Source organism: Atractosteus spatula, chromosome 5 (genome assembly GCF_055471065.1).
Source record: "Atractosteus spatula isolate fAtrSpa1 chromosome 5, fAtrSpa1.hap1, whole genome shotgun sequence".
Lineage (NCBI taxonomy): Eukaryota > Metazoa > Chordata > Actinopteri > Semionotiformes > Lepisosteidae > Atractosteus > Atractosteus spatula.
The window spans coordinates 50547518-50570512 of NC_142710.1; the positions used below are offsets into that span (position 1 = coordinate 50547518).

A 22995-nucleotide genomic window follows, 5' to 3' on the forward strand; every position below is an offset into this window, starting at 1 on the left:
TCTGCATTTATGTATTTCATCAGTTGCTTGGAAAACACTAGTCTTGGCAATTAACAGATGGACACAACATATTAACATACAGTGCCTTACAAAATCACACTATAATAATGTTTAAAATTATTAATTTTACTTTTTAATTGTTTTCAAATATGCTTTTTAAGACTTTTTTTTTAATTTCACTTTAATAAAATGTGTATGTATCATTTGTAATTCAGCAAAATGAGTCATCATTGGAAGGGGTGAGTACCTTTGATAATCTCTGTACAGACTTTGCTTGAATGTATTTTATACAGTATAACTACTATTTACACAGGATTCTTTATAATTGGTTTACAGGGATATCAACAACGTCTCTGCCACATTGTCCATCATCGCAAATTTCACAGACACAACAGTTGTTCATTGCATTCTGTGTCAAAACTTTTTTTTTTCATTTATAGGCAAAGCTATCTAGTTTTTACAAGTGAGGTGTATATAAAAAGAAGGCTATACTTTAACTAAATTACAGCTGTTGAACTGTAAAGATATTATGTATTATTATCGACATGTGGGTGCTAACAATTTGTATAATTTGTGATTCATGTTGTTTTATGTGTAAAATGCCCATTATTAACTAAACAATTATGTTTGATGACTGACAAGCTGTTTAAAATTTGCTTCAACAATTGGATATTGTTAAAAGAACAGTAATTCATTTTTAAAATGATTTCTTCTAGCAAAGGAGTTTATCCTAGAAATATATAACATGTAGCCCATTCTATTTTAGCTACAGAAGAATGTCTGTGAACAAACAAAAAAATACTTTCGTGGAAAGAAGAACATTTCTATTAATTGTAAATCAAATGCCATTTGAATTTGTTTTGAATGACTTACAGCTCTCACATTTGAGAAAAAGGAATCCATCGCCATTCAAACAAACATAAAAAACTCTAGGGATGCTCTTATGTCTATAATGGTGAAACAATCTGAAGAACTTCAAACTTACTGCATGAAGTGCTTTCATACTTCAACAATTCCCAAGTACAAGAGGGTGGAATCGTCTAATGAATCCTGAGAAAAATACTGACTCAAAAAGCTAGCAAACTGTTTTGGTTTCAGTTTATCAGTAGGCGGCTGTCACATTGCGTGTCCATGTGAGAATATAGCATGATAAAGACATACTGTATCTTATCCTTGATCAGCATCAGATTTAAACTATGAAGGGACATTAATTTATTCAAACAATGCAATATTTAACAAAGAGTACTGATTCTACCATGTATAACTTCAGAGCTAGCTCCAGCTAATGTAATACCAAGCACTATTTTCTTATTAATTATTAATTAATAAATTATTATTACAATTATTTTGTGTAATTAGTAGCACATTACTGTAATGTAAAGGAGCTGCTTTGTGATAATTTTTCACATTCTATGACTTTTAGATATCTGAGAAACAATGCAGTAAATGTCATCATAATGCCTTATAGCATTCTCATTTTATTATTGTATGTATTTTGCATTTGAAGGTCCATATATGATGTAAACAGCACTAACACTTTTTAATTGAGATTATATAGAAGAACCTTGAAACTATATTTTGGTTGAGCTGTTTTTTTTTTTACCCAATATACCCAGTATGTTTTTAATTCCTTTTAGTATACACTTAGTCTAGTTAGTACAGTTCACAATGACTGGATGTCTTGATATTGATGCACAAGTAGGAATTTGAACTGTAGACATCATAGCAATCAACTGTTAAACAAATGTTGTGCATACACGTAAAATTAGAGTGTATAACATGACAATGCTCACCTGCTTAATACACTATAGCACAATGCAATAGAGCACTAGCAAACATTCTGAATTTCTTCTTAACAGAAAACAGAAAAACACACAACAATTTTTGAAGTATTCATCAAGTCCTTTATTTTAAAAACCATATGCTGAACTAATTAAGTAGGTCCCCATTTGCCTGTAATAAATTAGCTCAGGATAAATTTTCAATTTATTATCCAATCTAAGCTGAACACACTATCTCCTCAATTTACATTTCCTTCCATTTAGGTCAGGATTCCCATTTAAGAAAAGACATTTTTATTTGCTTGGATACTGATTTTGGTATAAATCAAAATCAAGCACAATTATTGGGTATTTGACACAATTCCAGCTACATTGCAAAACAGACAACCATTGCTTGATTCTTTTAGAATCAACCATGGCATTAAGATTTTTTTTTTAGAATTATTTCCACTGAATCACTTCAACTGAAGTGTATAATAAAATGTTGAAATACAACCATCCTAGCTTGCAGAATTCTGGTGATTAAGTAGCTTTTTTAAAGATTCTCGTTTATGTCTTCTGTATAGTCTGGCATTCTTAGGATAGAAGAAAGCACCATAAGAGTGCCTGTTCATTGATACTAATGTTTTAACAACATATTTTTTATTTCTCTGGTGCAGTTTCAGCACTGCTTGGTCACTTAGATGACTATTTCCAGATTTCATCCACTTTCCTCTATTATTTAATTTAAAGATAAGAAAAAGCAGTTTTACCGCCAGAATGCATTGGAGGTCCACACAGCAGCACAACTCCTTGTCCTTCTCGAACAGACACTGTACTTCTTGACTGAGTTTTGAAATTATCGATGACTGCACAGAAGAATTAAAAATGAAACAAACGTTTTAATGCGTGGAATGGAACATAATTCATTAATTTACATTCACCTACCATTCAGTCCCTGATGTTGCTTCCAGATTTTTGAAATAAATCTTGAACTTTTGAATAAATTACAAATTATGTGGTTCAATTATAATTATTATGAGTTAAATGGTTTAACTCATGACAGCTAGATCCAATTCTCAAAGTGAGAACCAGATTGTATTAAATCCATAAGCATATTTATTCCAGTGAAGCTGTGGGTTACATTAAAACATTATTTACTCTTTTATTAAACTTTTTGTACAGTTCCTTTTATGTGAAGACATCTCAAGCTATTTGATAATATAGATAAACAGTAGCAGAAATATAACATTTTCAAAATATGTATTCATTAAATCAATTAATTAAATCAATAGTTTTACTTACAAATTGATCAAAAGTGTACTGTAATCACACTACAATAACTGCAGTAATCCTATTTTTACTCCCTAACATTGCATGCAATATTTACTGTATTCTTATATAGTATACAGTACAATTAGGAATATCATTTTTGTATCTCCCCTTTTCATGTGTTTTCTGTTCAAAATTGACTTTGGCAAATCTTTAATGCTTTAACTTGCTAGGCTTAACACTTCTCAGTCTTTTACCTCATTGAAATATTTTTCTATTACCTAAAACGCTCATTCTTAAAGTCCTAAGCTTTTAAAACTCTTTCTGTTCCGTCTGGAATTGGTCATGGCTAAGACTGCAAAGACTGCAAGTAAGTCACTGAACATTGATTCCCTAGGAAGATACCAATGCAGACATGGAGTATTTGTACAAGAAATCTGTCATGTAACTAGCGTTAGATCATTGGTTTTGCGAAATGTAGGTGACAGGTGACTCAGCATCACTCTTGCAAGGTATTCCTAAAGCTTTAAAAAGTTTCGGAAGAACAATCCTTGTCAGACCACATGCAAAGAGGTAAACAAAGGCATTCACAACAAATTGTGTGTGCACTAAGTACTGAAAAATATAACTCATGCATATTGTATTGTATGCTTTTAACTTGAAACATTAGTTAACACATTTCAGGTAGGAAAAGAAAAATCAACTATAGGTATGTTACGATGACTCTGGATATCACTATGAAAGATACCTTGCAAGCCTTACACAATGTATTGTATTTAATTTCATGTTTCTTATGAATCCTTAAAACAGAGATTAAAAATATTCCATTTACGTGTATTCATTGTTTCAAATGAAACAAAACATCTGAGACAGGATTGAAGCCTCATCAAAATCCAAAATAATGCATCAGCAAGAACATTTCTTCCATGTATACTTACACAGTAGTTGCACATGTATATATAATACAGTATATTATATACAGTATACTGTATGTGGTCTACTTCAAAGCTGTATTTTCCTTGTCATTTTCAAAACAATTATTTAGCCAATTACTTATATAACAGAAGATGGAAAGGTGATGGCTATTAGTAATTTGAGAAACAGTTTAGTCTTTTCGTACATGACTGATATACAGCTATACAACCAAAAAAAATGCCTTCTCTCAAATGATCCAGAAAGCCAAGTACAAAATATTAACAAAAGAAGATAACTCAGTGCCTAAGACAAATTATGACCATTTTTAAAAACAGGGTTAATACTGGCATGCAGGAGAAGATTAATGAATTAGTCCCTTATGCTCCTGGCAAACTCCCATGCAGTGAAACTTTATTAGGGATCATAGATAGTAAACTATGAGTTTTAATCTGACAATTATGCCCGTAAAAATCACGGAGGAAGAGAAAGTAATGGCAAATTTCATTCTTTAACAAATTCTCATTTACACAAGAATCGCCAGCAGTTCATATAAAAGGCTATTAGAGTGAAAAGTAAGAGAAATTATAAACAATGCAAGAATCATCACACAGAAACTAAATGCCAGAACAGTTTAGAAAATTTAGTAATTTTTTATGTGACAGACTGAAACATAAAAGAAATATATGGTTGCCTTTCTTCCAATGCACAGTGTTAATTGGAGTGAAAAAGACATCTACATTGTCTCTATCTACTCCATACGCACAGCAGGGCACAGCAAAAGATCAGTTCTGTCACAAATATCACAGTAAAAAAATGTTTTATGTTCATAGCAACACCTGCAATGAAGCATAGATTTTTCTGGGGTTATGCTGTTTCAGCTGAGACATAATTTAACACCCATGAGCTTATCTGAACTGAAAAAATTGGATGTTTCCACCTTTTTAATGTTCATGTACTTAAAATAAAATAACTGTGCTGTATTTGTGGATGAAAAACAAAGACATGAATAAAGGCTAAAGTAACAAGTAATAGGTTTATTCCATGCTGAAAAGATAAGAAAGAAAACACAACGTTTCGGCTGTGGAGCCTCCTTCGGGTGTGAGAAAGACAGGGCAGACAGCATTAAAAGATTAAATAGCATAGGAGAACAACAGCTGGGAGAGTGGAGGAGGCAGGAGCAGGGGAGAATAGAGAAGATTACACAAAAACAAGTCTGTCATTATGGGCTCCAAGCCCATAGTTTCTCATTTCACCTCAGACAGCCATGATCACACTGATCTCTCTGTGTGCGTTCTCAAAGAAGGGTTTCTTAACTCCCAGAACAGGAAGACATCAGAAACAAAAATTATCCTGAAACTTGGGTCACACCTCCCCCTTCTCACAATGACAGACTTTCCGTGTAATCTTCTCTATTCACATGCAGGTTTCGACTTCACACCTCTCTTCACTTCGCACCACCTGAGTGGCCTCTCTGCCTCTCCCCTGCTTCCACCTCCTCCACTCTCCCAGCTTTTGTTCTCCTGTGCTATTTAATCTTTGCTGTCTGCCCTGTCTTTCTCACACCCAAAGAATGCTCCACAGCTGAAACGTTGTTTTCTTTCTTCTCTTTTCATCATGGAATAAACCTATTACTTATTCCTTTGCAGCCTACACATGCTGATGCAGCTACCCACCTGAAAGGCTAAATTAGTTGAGTGCAGCATAGACAATTCCAGTTCATTAAAAGTATGGGTGCTACTGTTTTCTTTTGAGGTACTGTACTTTTTTCTATTTTTAATTTTAATATATTAGGATAACTATTATCAATACACAACATGGACTGTATGAAGTCTAATTTGTGATTTATATCCTACTGTAGTCTATTACAAATATGCAAGAAATATGAAAAAAAATTAGGGTGCCCCAATGACATAAAAGAATGTTTTAGCAAAAAAGAACTGTTTTTAAGCTGCTTTTTAATATATTTTTTTAAGAAATAAAGGCATTTCAATACCTGTTCCTTAGATATGATATAGATTAAAATATGGGACACTACACATGTACATCAGAAAGTAAAAACTGTTGTGTAAAACATAACAATTTGGAAAGCTTCACATTTTAAAACATAAAAGAGGCTTTGGCTGCAAAGGAACGGATAGAGGTTCATTCCATGCTGAAAGGTAGAGAAAAGAAACTGGCTGTAGAGCCTTCTTCAGGTATGAGGGAGAAAGGGAAATGGCAAAGAAGGTGTGTGAAAACAAAGGACAGAGAAAATGAGAATGAGTGAAGGGGAGTGGGGGATGAACACATGATCAACATAACAGGAAAGCATGTGTGTCCACACTAAGGGAGATCAGGAGAGGTGCGGAAAGCTGAGATCTACAAACGAATGGAGATGAATTAGAAGGAGATTAATCTGTCATTGAGAGAAGGGGGAAGATGTGATCCAAGTTGAAGAATAATTATTGTTTTGGATACCTTTCTGGATTAGGAGTCCTGAAATATTTTAAATATAACATTTCCTTATCGTGTTAATATTTAAACCGGAATATCTAAAACCACTAATGTCACTCAATTCAGTCTCCAAAGAAATAGCAAGACTATATAAAAATATTCAAAACATGTGATTGTGAAAGTCGCTCAAGATAATCCCAAAGCTAAACGAACAAAAGGGCAAATATGAATTTGGAATAGAGAGAACAGAAAATGCTTGGTGCTGCAGAACATTTGATCTCGTGTATGCCACAATGATCATCATCGATGAACGTTGCCATGCTACTGAGATCAGATTGAGAGAAATCGTCTGCCAAAGTAATTGTCAGGCCAAGAGTTGTGCTGAGCTAAATCATGCCAAATAATATGTTTTTCATTTTCTGAAACTCTTAAAACTTTTTCTCATAAGGTTTGGTTCAAAAGCACTTTTGAACACCGTTCAAAATGTTCTGAGAATGTATTAACCTCTGTTTGACAAGGTGAGATCTTCTAATTCAATTACATCGTATTTCCATCAATTCAATGCAATCAAACTCCTCAGTTTCTCCTCAAACACTGCTGTCTGTCATCATTATGAAACTGGCAAGCAGAGCTCAGCTATTTGACTATAACTTGAGCTGTAGTGGCCCTGGACAATCAGCTCCATCTTTGTATTTCTATAGTACATGTTTTGCAAAACTAATTATTCCATAAGTGGTATATTCACTTAATGGAACTCTACACAATATGAATCAACAAAAAATGACAAGTTTAAAACATATTGGCAAAATACAGTACAATCCATTCTGCCCTATTTTTTATATTTGGGGGTTAGAAAGAATCAGCATTGATGAGTGCATTTTAAACCACAATAAAAATAAAATGTGCGCACTAACTTGTAAAACCATCAATGTACATAATAAAATACACAAAATTTCCAGGTATTACCAAGTGCCATATTCTGCAATTCACAAAAAGGGCAACAAAACTTCCAGTGTTGTGGCCCTATTACATTCTAAACAAGCAGGCTTGTGAATACATCTCTTTTAATCAATTCAGTTAAAATATTGCCCTTGACTTCGAGACAGTTTTGCCGATAAATAAAACTTGCTTGTTAACTCTGTAAGCAGATTTTCTGCTGTGAAATATCTGCTGTACAGCCTGTACTTTTTCGCCCGTACTTCACATTAATTTAGTTATTACATTGACTAGTGAGCAGGAAGGACAGCATTCGTAGGAACTCTTACTGTCGCCTGTGGCTAGACAAGGGGTTTGCGACAACATGGCAACTTATAGTACTTACACAAAGTTCACAATTTGTGCTTAATTCAAAATTTGTCAATATTTTGTATACCATCAATTAATTTAATATAATAACCAGTAATTACCAGTCTGCAAAATTGGGACAGCAGTACCCCTTTAACACATCTTAACTAGATTCAGACATATATTTGTACAAACCCATCTACTAAAATACCAAATATTTCACATTTTCCCAATACTGCTTTAATACCGTAGCCCTCTGAAAACTTACATGCAAACTGTAGGCTTGCTTTCCTGCTAACAATGGTTCCCGATGGATTTGTTGCAATACACTGGTATATTCCTGTATCTTGGTTTTTGTCCAGTTTTTTAATTATTAGGCTGCCTTCAGACAAGCGATGTCGGTTGTCAATGCCGAGCTCAATCAGTGTTCCATTTAGTGACCATCTGTAAGACACAAAGCAATCATTAACACATGACCTAACATATGTTGTGTTTATAATATATTTATCATTTGTGTTATAAAAAATAATGTTGGATGACTTTTTCAGGAGTAAAGACAGAAGGGTAGGGGCTTGCTTAAAATAAAATAGATCCTTCTTCTTACACACCAGGGTTATCAGATGAACGTTCAATACAAAAATGAAAGCCTTAGACATTCTTACAACCTTGCCAACATTATCCATTATACTGTATACAGTATGTCCTGCTTTACGAAAAATACCCAGAAAACAAATGAGGAACAATTGACTTGAGGAGGGAGATTGTTATGCTCCTTCATACCCATTATGGCTTACAGATTTTCTGAATATGTTGCCAGTCTTGAACATTTGTTCACTCTGTAATTATGCAGACTTTGACGCTCAAGTCATCTCATCAAATATGAATGTGATTATTTTTGAGTGGGTCTGTCTGTTCACTTGTTTGTTAAATGGCTTGGTATTTGTGCAGAGTTTTGTATTTGAACATTATCTGTTTTTTATTTCATTCTGGCACAAAATTCTATCATTTACCAAATCAACTTAATTCATTTCAGATATCATTAATATGTCATGTGCTATCATCTAACGTTTTGAAAAACTTGCTTTTATATATTTCATAGAATCCCTTTTCAGCTTTAAAATCTCCAAAAAAGAACAGCTTTAAGATTTATATACTGTATATAATATAAAAATATTTCCCTAACATTTCTCATCTAAAGTCCTAGAAACAGTCATCTTTATTAGGAATGTAGTTTGATTTTTAAATAATAAAATAACTTTCTCATAGTCCAAACAAACATTCTCAAAATGTTTTATTCCCATTATTGTCATATTCAGTTCTTAAAACCTGGTAGATTTTATTTTCAAGAACATGTTGAAAGATAAAAGTATTTTCTTAATTTTCTTCCATAATTAATATGTAAAAGTAGAAGGCTTGAGATAATATAATTTGTCATAACTATTGTAAATTTTAATGAAATAAACTTGTAAACATATTTGTCTGTTGTTTCTGTATTTCCTTTTTGTATGCAACAAGCCTGCAAGAGGTACAGACCCGTGCAAATGGTTCAATTTAAATATTTTCTTTTTCATGCTTTTACCTTTATGTTTTATGTACACAGTCCAAATTGTTAATTTTTTATTGCACAGTGCCCCTTGCAAATCTAACACTACTTGCTATAAATAAATAGTTATTAGTCACTTGTTGGAAGTATTGAAACATTTAATTACGTTGTAGCTACAATATAACTGTGAACTGAAATAATATGCTTTTGGATTGATAAATGTAGAAGCAAAGTGATTAATTGTTTTAAAGGAATAAGTGGTAAGTATGTAGATACAGTATATTCAAAAACTCAGTGTCAGGTTTCCAGCAACCACTTAGCCTATCATTTAGCAGTCAATGAATGTTAAAATATGTTTAAAAGTCTAAGAAAGACAGATTCAGCGAGCAAAGGACCTAGCTAGTCTACATATAGGTACAAAGGAACAAGTAATAGGTTTATTCCATGTTGAAAAAAAGAAGAAAGAGAACACAACGTTTCGGCCGTGGAGCCTTCTTCAGGTGTGAGAGAGACAGGGAGAGACAGCACTGCTAGAGCACCACAACCCAGACTCAACCACATCACAGCACAGATCAAACAGCAATATCTCACACACTGGGACACACACACACAAACACAACATAAACTGGAATGTTACAGAACCTTAAACAGACAATACACACTAGCTGAATATTTGACCAAAATAAAAAATAACAAACAGAAACAGACCCTGACGAAGTACAGGCTCAGTGACCACAACCTGGCCATAGAAACTGGGTGACACAGGCAGACCTGGCTGCCCAGAGAGGACAGGCTGTGCTCCCACTGCCAGCGGGGAGAAATAGAGACAGAGGTGCACTTCCTACTGCACTGTGACAGATACTCTGGGATTAGAGAAACATTCTTTCCGAAATTCAGAAATCTAATCCCAGAGTTCCCACACCTGCCAGAATCACAACGGGTCCCAATCCTACTGGGAGAGGGAGGAGGGAACTCAGTTGAACTGGCAGCCCAGTATGTGATCTCCTGTCACAGCCTGAGGAACAGTGAGTCTGTCTCCCAATAATGCTCCAGCCGCCTACAGAATATGTCAATATTTTATAATATGTCTTTGTTGTAAATGTCTGTAATATGTCTGTAGATTTTATTTTACTTCTATTTTTGTTTTGTTTCATGTAAATATCATTACTTTCATTTGCTTTGGCAACACTGATTGTACCCATCGGTCATGGTAATAAAGCACCTTGAATTGAATTGAATTGAATTGACAGGGCAGTAGGCAAAGGTAAAGTAGCGGGAGAACAAAGGTTGGGAGGGAGGAGGAGTGAGAGGCGGGAGCAGGGGACAGAAAGAGAGGCCAATCAAGAGGTGTGAAGTCAGAATGGGTGCAGAGAGGTGTGAAATGAAACTTCCAATGAATGGAGAAAATTTAAAAGAACAGCAATCTGTTGTTAAGGGAAGGGAGAATGTGTGATCCTAGCTGCAGAATAATTTTAGTTTCGGTGGTCTTTCTGATGTATGAGTTCGGAAAACCGTCTTTGAGAACACAGACGGAGAGATTAGAGTGGTCGTGGCCGTCAGAGGTGAAATGAGAAACAATGGGCTTGGAGAGATCTTTAATCTTCACAGCCCTGACGTGTTCTCTGAAGCGGTCTCCGAGTCTCCTTCCTGTTTCTCCAATGTAGATGGCTGGGCATTTACTGCAAGAGATACAGTAAATAAGGTTGCTCGAGGTACAAGATGCTGTCTGGGTGATCCGGAATTGTCCTGAGGGGCCTTGAATGAGTGTGGTGGTGGCTGTGTACTTGCAGGTGATACAGCGAGTTCTGTTGCAAGGGAAAGTGCCTGGTGTGGATGGTTGTTGAGGGCGGTCAAGGGAGCTATGAACAAGGAGGTTACGCAGATTAGGTGGTCGGCGATATGAGATGATAGGGCGATCAGAAAAGAGGGCCCCAATGGAGGGATCATCCTGTAGGATGGAAAAGTTGTGGTTAATGGTCCTGGGGATAGGAAGTGTGTTAGGGTGGTAAGGAAGCACCAAAGGAATGCGGTTGTTGTTGTTACTTGTTCCTTTGCAGCCTACGCATGCTGACGCAGCTACCCACCTGAACTACATATAGGTACTACAGATATTCCTATAGTGTGTTCAGCTTTTGCAGCTATTGGTGGCCATCGTATCAGCCATGACTCCAGAAACATGCCACTAGCTTCTTTCCAGAGCTGGACTGAAGTTACAAGATAAAACTAAAGCTTTCTTTAAACGACTAAAGCTGATTTTACTATATAGCACAGGAATGCAAATGGACAATGGCAAAAATGAATGAAACCTAGTGAATGATGAAGGAACCACAAACTTAACTTAATTTAACTAACTAAACTTACTGCTTTATTGTGTTGATGGCATCTAAATACAACAACCTTTTCATCTTAAAATGTTTTAGGTATTTAATGTTGCTCATAAGATTCCCTATTACTATTGCACTAGTTCTAAAAAAATGTAAATTAGTACATTTTTGCAAACAATGGTTTTATTGCTCTGAAATTGTGTAATGTTGAAGCAGAAAAAAAAATCCCCATCCCCATTCACAAAACCATTTTATTTCCTCCTTTGAAAAAGAAATATACATGAAATAAAAATAAAAAATCAGGTCTCATAATGAGTTATGAATACAGTAGCACATCTATATTGTCCATATTTTTCCTTTCTTCAGACAGTCTATTTGTGTCTTCAACATCTTTCACCTTCAACATTTTGTGCTACATCACAAAAGTTGACAAGTTCTAATAAAAACACTTATTGAAGTAGATGAGTGCCTAGCGCATCCTATTATTTTCACCAATTTTAACTGGACAGCACCTCAACAATCTGGGAAATATATTTTTCTTTGCTCTATTTGCCATCTCAACAGGGTGGACACCAACCCTGAACAATGCTTTCATATTTCATTTATCCTCTCTATGAACTCTAACTAAAATAAAATCTAAAATTCTGAATCTGCAAACTGAATGTAAATTCTCAATGGCTATCATGTACATGTTATTGCTGTTCCATGTTAACAATTCAAAACCTGTGATCACATAACCAAAGGTTATTTTTTCTGTACATTTTCTGGATGTATTTTCAGAACTTCTTTTATAAAAATATCGGCATACAGTACTGCAGCAAGTATATTTGTTTCAAATTCCTTTAGTCAACCCTTAAATAGACTTAAATACAGTAAATACAGTAAATCGATTTTTTTAAGTGATTAATGTATTTCACTATCTATTTGCTAGTTAAGATGATTAAAAATAATGCACAGGTTAATTAGCAAAAAATACTACACATGCTCATTTATACTGAATGAAACTTTCATCCATCCATTTGCCAACTGCTTTATCTAATACAGGGTCGTGGAGGGGTCAGAGCCAAGGGGGTACACCCAGGACAGTGTGCCAGTTTATTGTAAGAAAAATACACATTCACTCACAACAGGGCCAATTTTCCCAGAAGCCAATTAACCTACTACACCAGATGTATCGGACTGCAGGAGGAAGCGTGAGCACCTGGAGGAAACCCAAGCACAAACAACTACCATGAAACTTTATTTCACTTTTGAATGTAAATTTAAGCAGCAAGTGTATGTTTTAATTCAGAACTAATACCACTATCTCAACAGGTCTAATTAACAACAGTAATAAAATAGTAAGAAGTAAAACAGCCTCACCACTCTAAGCATTGGTGTCATAGGTATAAAGAAAACCCAGTTAAACCAAGCTTCAGTGTCAGGAGCACAGGATGGCTGAAATTGTGGTGATACATAAAATACACATTTATGCCTACATCTCATACCTATCAAAAAACAACAACAAAAGCAGGGTTGAGGCATTGCCTTATCAGTTGCAGGAATGCTGGGCAGTACAATGAATTCTGTTTAGTGAAAATGAACTCAGGCTGACCTTACTGTTTGTATCAATTTCGTATGAGGTCCCTTAATCAAAATGAGTCTGACAGCACTGCTGCTGCACATTTTTTTCTCTGAAAGCCTTTCACCTTTATTACACCTATCCACTCCCCTGTTCCCCAGTGACCATCTAGCTTTCTGTGTGCTAATAGCTTTAGCAGCAGAATGGCTACTTCCCCAACATTCCTTTACCACAGAAGAGGAAAACCACAGTAAATACTGTATACCAGAAACAAAATAACAAGAAGAAACATCAAAGAGCAACAAAAGATACAATCACTATGCACACTACCCAATTAAATAGACATGTATTAGCATTAAGAAAGAATTGTTCAATCATAGGGTACTCCAGGTAAAAATATGAAGAACTATAATTGGAGACTATGAAACCTTCTTTGTGCCATTAGTAACATTTAAAAGTGGTATGTTAATTGACTTAGCTGCTGACAATAACAATTTGTCAATACCTATTATGTATTCAATTGGAACTGAGCAATTTTAATCTAAAAAATAGCGAGACAAGTATGCCTCCTTTAATATATACAGTAGTAATATACAGTGTATATATACTGTAGCTGTGTATTTCAATATGGTTTTTATCATCTAGTTTCTCCTAAATGCTGTATCTCTCGATATACACATATTCTCATTTAACCACACATAAAACATCTCAATTTTAATTCTGCAAAAGTAATTAAAAGTATATATATGTGCTGAAAGTGACAAACACAATATCTTTACTTAAGTTAATTAAGGATGTATCTAACTACTGTACTCTGTGCAGTTTTGATTGAATGCAGAACAACAAGAGCAGCTAATTGGCATCAGCAGAGACAAAGCTGTTGTAATTTCTTTTAAATGTAGATTTCTGGGAATATAATTAAGAGCTCAAACATCCCTTTGCACAAACAGGCACAAGTAAATCAAGAGGATTGCTTTGTATAATTAGGAAAGGTGTTCAGACTGTTGTAACTGTATATGAATTGAGGTCTAAGTTTTTTGAACTCTATATTAAAGAAATGGCATAGTTATGTTTTTCCCTTTTTAAAGATTTCTGTCCTAGTGTGGTAATTTCAACATGTGGATTTACTTACCAGTGAGTGCTCCCTAACTAAACTCTAAATCCTGCCCTTTTCTAGTTGTTCGGATAAACTTGTCAAGTTATTGTAGGATTCCTAGTCCACAGGGTCTGGAATAATGGCAAATGTGAGCCCATAGATACACTGCTTACTTCAAAGCTCACCCATATAACTCATGCATTCCATTTATCATCCACAGCACAGAGCTGTTCATTGCTTCAAGCTTCTTTGTACCACTTAACTATCTGAACTTTAGAAACCAGCAACTCCCTGCACTGGTATCCTAGTTTCTTTGCCTTGAGGTAGGGCAATCCATTAGTCATGGACTTCCAGAGATATCCCCCTACAAAAATCAATTTAGGTTCAATGTTTTTTTTTATGTCCCCTGAGTACTGAATACTAAGGGACCCAGTCAGCTCTAAAGAAACAAATAAGCCTCAGTGTGCTATGCATCCCCTTCTTGTTCTCAGCTGTTCTTATCCTCCAACATTCATACTGAAAATAACTTTAAACTAAAAAAGGAGAGCAAAGTTTGATTGAATCACAAACTTCTATTTATTAATTTGCCTTCTAAATCTGTCGAGAATGTATTCTTAGTAAAATCTCTCACAACTCAGTTCCTCATAAAAGCTGGAGAATGAAAATATATTTTGGCCATTTATACAGGAATTAGAAATGCATTCATCTCAACAGGACAAGAATGTATTACTGATGCAATCTTTCTCTGTTGTCCTCAAGGTTTCTCTTTAAAAATGCATATATACAATATGTAATACTAGTAAGCTTGCTTAGTTGCTAAGAAATAAAAATCAGAATCTCGATTTGTGTTAGCACATTAATACAAAGTCAATGTTTTAGGAAGAGTGTAATACCTTCTCTACATCCACTGCTGGGAGAAAGTGGAAAGCAATTTGAATTTGCCCCTGTTGGTTTCTATGAACCCCGGCGCTATAACAAGGCAATTTATTTTGTGGCTCTGATGCTTTGCATTTGTATTACCAATGGAGAGAAATTGTTGTAGCCCTTTTTCACTTGGGAAAGAGTACAAATAAATGAGGGCTCTGGTTGTTCTGATCAGCACATTGTTTTTGTTTTGTAAAAAAAAACGGTTGCACTTTAGTTACCTTAAGAAAAATACGTTTTGTTACCAAAACAATATTATTTCACTAGGAATAACAATACCCAAAAATAAAGTGTCCTGATGGGAGTATAGAGTTTTCAGTGAAAATTTGGCTTAACCTGCTTGGCTGAGGGCTAACCTGCTGGCCACAGGACGAGGAGGCCAGGACCCTGTGCAGGGTGAGGAGTGACCAAGGGGCAACTGCAAAGGTGGAGAGGTGGGATGCAAAAAACATACGCGAGGGACAAAAGGCATGGTGGTATGGTGTATACTGTAACATTGGTGCTTCACATCTCTTGGATTCAGGGTAGAAGTCTGGCTTTAGAGACATTATGTGTGGAGTTTGCATGTTCTTCACACAGTCAGGTGCTCTGGTTACTTTCCTTGCTTCAGACCAAGCTATGTTAATTAGCATCTATAAAAATGTGTGCCTTGCATGTTTTTTTCCTGTCTGTGATAAATGCTACCTCGTATCATTGTATCCTTTTGTTAGGCTTCAGCTTACCACATCTCAGTTTTGGACTAAGCAATTGTTGAAAAAGGATTAATTAAAAAAAAGAATAGCAAGAAATCAATTTTGTAAACTATGTACAGCATGAATTATCTGACTTCTCCTTAGTAAAAACGTGTAAACACATCTTTTGGATAAATACAAATCTGAGAATAAAAATATGAAAGGAAATTACATAATGAAACATGAGGGACCAACAATTTATAACAATTCAATATTCCACATCTGTGACTATTCACACATTTCTTTAGAAAATAAACATTTACGACAAACATGTCAATCTTCTACAACAGTGTGTCGTAAAATGTCCTTTTTTCTTTGTCTAAACAAGCATTCAAAGATCTATTACAGCGGTTTAAATTGTCTATTATTATTTCCACTTAATGGTGATGCTGTTTGTTGTTTACATAGGGGCAGTAAACTATTATGAGCAGTCCTAAGCTGTTGCTTAAGTTGATTTTAACATTTACATTTAATTTGTTAAATTCAAAAGCATGTTTTTACTATTTTTGTTTAAAAATGATGCTACACCATAACATTCATTTCTGAATCACTCTGCTAAGAAAGCGAGCAAAAAAGAAACAGCATCCCGGCTGTTGCTTTAAGGGCATGTTTTCAGAACAGGCACATTACAGGAAATGTAAGCATTTAACAGAATGTCACTCACAAGGTTATTACTTCTTTCAGATGCTTGCTTTGCATTTACACGCTGCTGACCAAGCTAAGCAACACAATCTCTTAAAAATTTCCCTAACCTTTATTTCTGGGCAGGCTGTGCCTGGGGGTCCATTTTATTGTGCAAGTGAAAAAAAAACCTGCATCCCTAATGTAAATTTGTCACATTATGGTCTCCCCCTGAAAGTTTGTCTTCTCTTGACTTCATTATGGACCTTGTGTGCTTCAGTGGCAGTAATATAAACAGGCTCCACAGGTTAGAGGCAATTTTCTTACAAATAAGCTCAACAAAAAAATTGAAAGAATAAATCTTACATTTAACATAACAGCGTATTATGGCACTTATTAATGAATACAAAGATAACATCTTGTAGGCAGGTCTTAAAAGCTAAGCAAGGGTTAGTACTGGATTGCACAACCTTTAGGGAAAATCAGGTTGTTGTAAGTAGTGTAGGTGGACCAGTAGGTGGTGCTCCTCCTTCTGTAATTTCCAAACCAATGCCCCAGTGTGATGAGAGGGGAAGCAGCACTGTTGGAAGTGTAGTCTTTTAGATTGGATGTTGAAACAAGTTTCTGACTGCCGGCTCATTACAGGCACTGTTCAATACTGCTGTCCTGGCTGAATTCCACTTTGGGCTTCTGCAGTCAGGTCTCCTTAAATGTCACCTTAACTCATTTCTCCTCATTTTGATCTGCAGAGTAGTTGGGATTGCCAGTGCAGAATGACTGCCATGCTTCACCCAGCTGGGTGCTGCACGTCAGTGGATGCAAATGCAAACAGGTGCTGTTGATACATTCTTCTTAACGTTACTATTCAAAAAGGGAGACAGTAACAGGTTCTCTTCTCTTAGGCAGAAGAAAAAAGGGCTGTAAAGCATTTGAAAGTGAAATACACAGCCATGAAAAAGTCACCATGCATATTTAAGGCCAGCATCGTTACGAACAAAGATCTACTGTAAGCTTTCACACATTTTAAGTTACTGGGCATGAGAGGTGAGCTGATTGCAAATTCAGGTCAGAGAATTCCTTGACCGTGGCTTATCAGGCAAAGACCAGAATCTCTATTTGCCAGCGTAGTTGAAACAAAGTGAGATAAATTTTAGTTGATGTATTTGCCAAATTCAAAGTTAAAGTGAAGTGCACTAGAATTGTTTTTCTTTCTATAAAGCAGTAAATTGAAAGTTATCAGTACATACCTGTATTGTGGAGCAGGGTTCCCCTTGGCCTCGCAGGTCAAGGTTGCCTCCTGTTCTGGTAAATCAATAGGGAGAATGAGGTCGCTTGGTTCATTCACCCAGCTTGGTCCATTGAATACTCTGTCTTCTGTACAGAACAAAAACATACAAAACAAAATTGTTTGCATGCAGTGCTCTGTCAGATAAGGCTCAATGTTTTTAACATACTGTATGTACTAACTTAAAAGAGACTACATATCGAGACGGATAATTCTGGCTAAGCTGCAATTTATATTAGGATTACACAGATAATTTTTTTCAGCACACAAATATGCATGTTAAAAGACTAGTTGGATTGGAATTAACATGAATAACCAGCATTTTTCAGCATCTCCGTGGGTCTCCTTTTACATAGTCCATTATGTCCTTCATTAGTGCATGAACATTGAAAGCATGTTTACCTGCCTGGAAGTAAAGGGCATCCATCTGGCTTTAGAGACAAGCCACTCTTTTTTTTTGAGAAATATGTCTATCTCCTTTAGTGAAGACACTTAAGAACATGAACTGGAATCACATCTGGAACAACTGATAATGAAATCAAGCATGACACCAGGGAGGTGTTTTTTTGCAGGAAGAGAAACCACACTGCCCTGAAAATAACTTAATTTAGATTCAACAAAATCCATATCTTTTCTTATATGTTCCAATAACAATGCAACAGGAAATAGAATAGGTAGACAGTGATTGGATGAAGAGTTCATTAAAATGTATGCATTATAAAATGTATAAACAGTATATACTTTCAGATAATTAAAAAATTAAGACTTAGGAAAAATGTCAAGTGATTTTCACATATTGGTGTCAAAAATAAAAATAAATCATAAATCATAAAAAATTGTGTGCAAAGTGAATTATATGGGAGGAAAATATAATCATACAAATTACTTTTAAGGCCTGGTCATATAATGATGCATCATGAATGTACTCTAAACACATCTTTCCCAAAACAGTGGAGATGAAATGCTTTCCTGCTCAATTACCCCCTTTTATATAAATACTGCATATATAAATGACCGATAAATCACTCAGCACTTCAGAAACCCGAGGGTATGCTGAAAATAATGTGAAAAGCACTAAAGGTCACAAGGAGTTTGGTTTCAATAAAATCAGTTAGCACCTTGAACGTGGACTGTACTGTAAATGACCAGGTATTCATATCCCTCTAGAACTGGAGCACTGGAGGAGACAATTAGAATGTCATGCAGTCAATATAACTGGGACTATGAAGTAACTGAGCTTTATTCTCTTCATCAGAAAGTCAATGCTAGTATACTCCAAAAAGCAATTTGCTTTATATAAACATAAAATTTGCACATATACTGTAAGAACAGCACCTGATCATCATCGTCATCATCATCACCATTACAGTATGTGCTCTGATGTGTGAAAGAGACAGATTCCTGCTAGAATGTATTATATTATTTATCTGGAATGAGCTTATGATGCAGTAAGGGTCATTAAAAAATACAAATTCCAATTTCTTTTCGATACAGAACTTTGTTTTCATGTGCACTGTATACTCTGATTGATCAGATACTTTTTCTTTGTATATAAACACATCACGCAGACCTAATTTTAATTTTAAAAATCATCTGCATTTTCATGCTATACTGTACATTTCATTATAGTACGTCCATTCAGTACAAAATCATAGGACAACATGCACTGCAAATCCATTAGCATTTTAAATGACAGCAAATTCAAACAAAATAATTCAATAGGTTAATAGGTTCATTCTTTGCAAAGTATATGAAAGAATGCAGCATAAATTCCCTTTCCTCTAAAGCAAATAATTAATTATTATTGTTAAGAAGCATTAAGCATTTGTATACTTGAGTCGTAGAAGGTCATTGTTTGCATAAAATACGAGCACTGAATACTAAGATTTTGTGCAGTAATGGGCTGACAGGTACGACTTTGTTTGCACACTGAGAAAAAAAATATATTTCCCCATTAAAATTACTAGGTGTATTTTCTACATTATGTTGCCTGGTTATCCAATATCTATATTTAAAATATACCTCCAAGAGTGCAGGAAAGTTTTAAGGAAATTGCATTTAGACTACAGTTAGACTACAGTTTATCAGCTTTGGCCTCATTACCTGACAATGGCAGGTAATCATCATCATGTTACGACTCATGGACACCCTCCACCAGACCTATCACTCACGCTTCCTATTCTACCATAATTTGACGTGGGATTTCTTTTCTCAGTCCAACATCTATGGAATGGTAATTCCAGTAAGATAAACACTGATTTTACCCTATGCTCTCTTCAGTTCCAAACACCAAGTAGATAACTTCAATTAATTCTTACACCTATTATGTATGACCTGCTTCTGTTTGAGCACATTTATTATTACCATTTATGTTTTGATGCTCAGTGTTGTCACTATTCTTCATTAGAAATAAGTTGCTGTTATATCTCACCTACGATAAGACAAAGTGAGTAGTTTATTTTTTTACCAATCTTTGATTAAGAACACTAAATTGCTTCACGTTGTGACCACAGACTTTCTCAAGGTGAAACAGAACAGTTATGTCCCCTAAGAGAGCATAACGTTCCTAAGACAACATCAGTAAGAAATGCACTTAAAAAGGCAAAACCCAGTGTAAAATATTTAAGGTATGACAATATGTTTGACAAAACCACACTTACACATCTGAATTTATTTGTCAGACCCATTGTTCTAAATCCAAACTAATAATTTCCCTTTAAATCAAAGTTGAATAATTGACTGGAGAGAATGTCATTCGTTACAGATAGTATATCATTCTCAGAAAACTGTGACGAGAAAGAGACAAAAAAGAGAAAGATTTCAGCATATTTCTCAGACAATGTTATAGTAGAAAAATGTTAAATATTCAGTGTCTTAGAACAGCTCAATTGCACATGTACTGTAGAAGCCTTTCATTAGTTACAGCTTCCACCATATCAATAAGTTATGTATTATAACTTTTATCTACCTTCAATCTTCATCTGAATTAATGCTGCTGTTGACATTGATTATATGTTTAGAAATTGACCAAGAGAAAAAAAACAAAGAAATGACTATGGCTATTAACAATGGCACCCCAGTCCTCATTTACAGGAAAAAAATATTGTATACAACTTAAGGGTCCAAAATACTTTCCTGTCTTTACAGCTTTCTTTCTTAGGCAAAGCAAAAGTTATTTTTATTATTACTTTATGCCCTTTGTGCTTATAGGTAATGATAGATACCTTCTGCAGCACTTGAGTGTACTTTGAAGTAGTGTCAAATTATACCTTTAGATCTAATAAGAATGGTGTTCAGCAGCTACATGATTTATAACATCCTTAGGTCAAAAGGCCTTTGATTGCAGCACTCCCTTTTCCACTAAGTCATTCTCTTCATCTTTAAGCTACAAATGTTTAGCATATAAGTTGGAAGCTGTTTACTCTTGAATGCTAAAATCTTTTTTTTTAACAATTTCCTACACCTTTGTGGAAACTTTCAGTTTTAGAATGGATAGCTGTATTCTGTCTGTGAGCAGGTCTGAAAGATTCACAACTTTATATGTTATAATTGATTTATTGATTCTGTGGGATTTATTTTGACAGTTTTGTAAAAAGTGATCTGAAAAATGTGTAATTTTGGGTTAATGTACTATGTAATTGTTTGACATAATTGCATACTAAATGTTATTTCAAAACCTATCTATTTTATATGGATGGATAGGCCTTTCTATCATTGGTTTAACATTTCTCAATTTTGATGTTGTAATTGAGGGATTAATTGAATGGGATCACGTTTGTAAACATAAAATCTGAAAAATGTGATTGTGAAATGAAATTATTCACATAAGCTGTTTGACAACTAAATAAGTTTCTTTTATATACAGTACATTAATTAAAAATAAAGGTTAGTTTCAAACCTAAACTTATCAGTAAACTCATCAGATTCTGAGATCAAGCCCTGATTAATGCTAAAGTATTTTATTGACAAAGGCATAGGCTGTATTCCTGTTAATTATTTGTCAATATTAACATTGAAATTTTGTTTTTAGTTAGTAGCTCTTTACCTTTATCTTTATCTGGCATGATTTTTTACTGTTAAGATCTTCTGCTAAAATAGGCATGGTTTAACTATGGGACAGTATGAAAAATGCAATTGTCTGAAATCTTGATCCATGGCGAAAGGAATAATACACATAAAATTAAATCTCTACATATCATGTTGGACCTATAAAATGGCATAACACTTTAAAAAGTCATGGTTAATGGAATAAAATGAACATTTCAGTTTTCTCTGTTTTAGAAATATTGTGAAATTTGACGCTGGCCCAGAAGGGTAATCAACCTCTGAAATAAAGTCTCAGTTAAGGGCTAAAATAAGCACTAATGACAAGGGCACTTTGTTTGTTCTTCTAAGTTACGTTTTTAACATAATCATACAATAATTACAATGCATTACATATTTCTGAAAAATCTATGGAAGGAAATGAAAGCATATAACATTAACAAAGGGTCTCGATTTCAGTTAAACAACCGGCTTTTATCAATTCAGTCCTATCAGTGACTGGCCAAATCATTGTCACTTGTGAAACGGTTCTATTTTACTTCAATAAGATTCTTTCAGCTAATGTGATTAGATTATGGATCAGTCATCCATATTGAACTAAACAAGGATCCGGTTTCAAACTTGCAGAACATATCCAACATAGTAAAAAAAATGCAAGAAATAAGAAATTAATTTAAAACTGTACAATTTAACATCAGAATAAGTGTGCATTGTATGTTTTTGAAAATAATGACTTTTTGTGCTGGTCATTTGGAAATTGCATTATACTCTTAAAATAAAATAATATTGCAAAGGAATCATTTTTAAATAAAAAGAAGTAGTAAGACATTTTACCTGCAAGGCAGCCAATGATTGATAGCAGGAAAAGTCGTTTCCATAGTAACATCATCTTCAGTTGCCAAGGGCAAAGAAGACTCTCATCCAATCGCTTGTGAATAGAACACTTTTCCCTTGAATGCAAGACCCTTAATCTGAAAAAAGTAATTATAGAAAAAATTAATAGTAAGCCATCTAGTGCCAGATACACTAAGCATTTACTCTTGCAAACTTTGAATTATTATTTATCTTTATTTAACCCATTTTCATGTAATAAAAGGTGTTTAAAAAGGCAATGTGTGAGAGAGATAAAAAAGGAAATGACCCACTTTCACAACAGAAACTATATCAACAAGTTAACACTAACACAAAAAATTATATTTTAG

At 34.6% G+C, this 22995-nt stretch overlaps 1 protein-coding gene across 2 annotated transcripts in view; it reads right to left on the bottom strand.

Annotated features, from left to right (window-relative positions):
* Nucleotides 1-22696, bottom strand: part of LOC148835216 (contactin-3-like) — a 58616-nt gene extending 35920 nt beyond the window's left edge. The window contains exons 1-4 of one of the 2 annotated variants that reach the window (XM_088916625.1): nt 22628-22696; nt 17712-17838; nt 7933-8108; nt 2534-2629 (exon numbers count right to left, since the gene is read on the bottom strand). In XM_088916625.1, the coding sequence (XP_088772751.1) occupies nt 2534-2629; nt 7933-8108; nt 17712-17838; nt 22628-22682 (454 nt within the window). In that variant the 5' untranslated portion in view covers nt 22683-22696. The remainder of the gene's footprint in view (nt 1-2533; nt 2630-7932; nt 8109-17711; nt 17839-22627) is intronic. The other variant, XM_088916626.1, reaches the window with a different exon arrangement.
* Between the last annotated feature and the right edge of the window lie 299 nt (nt 22697-22995).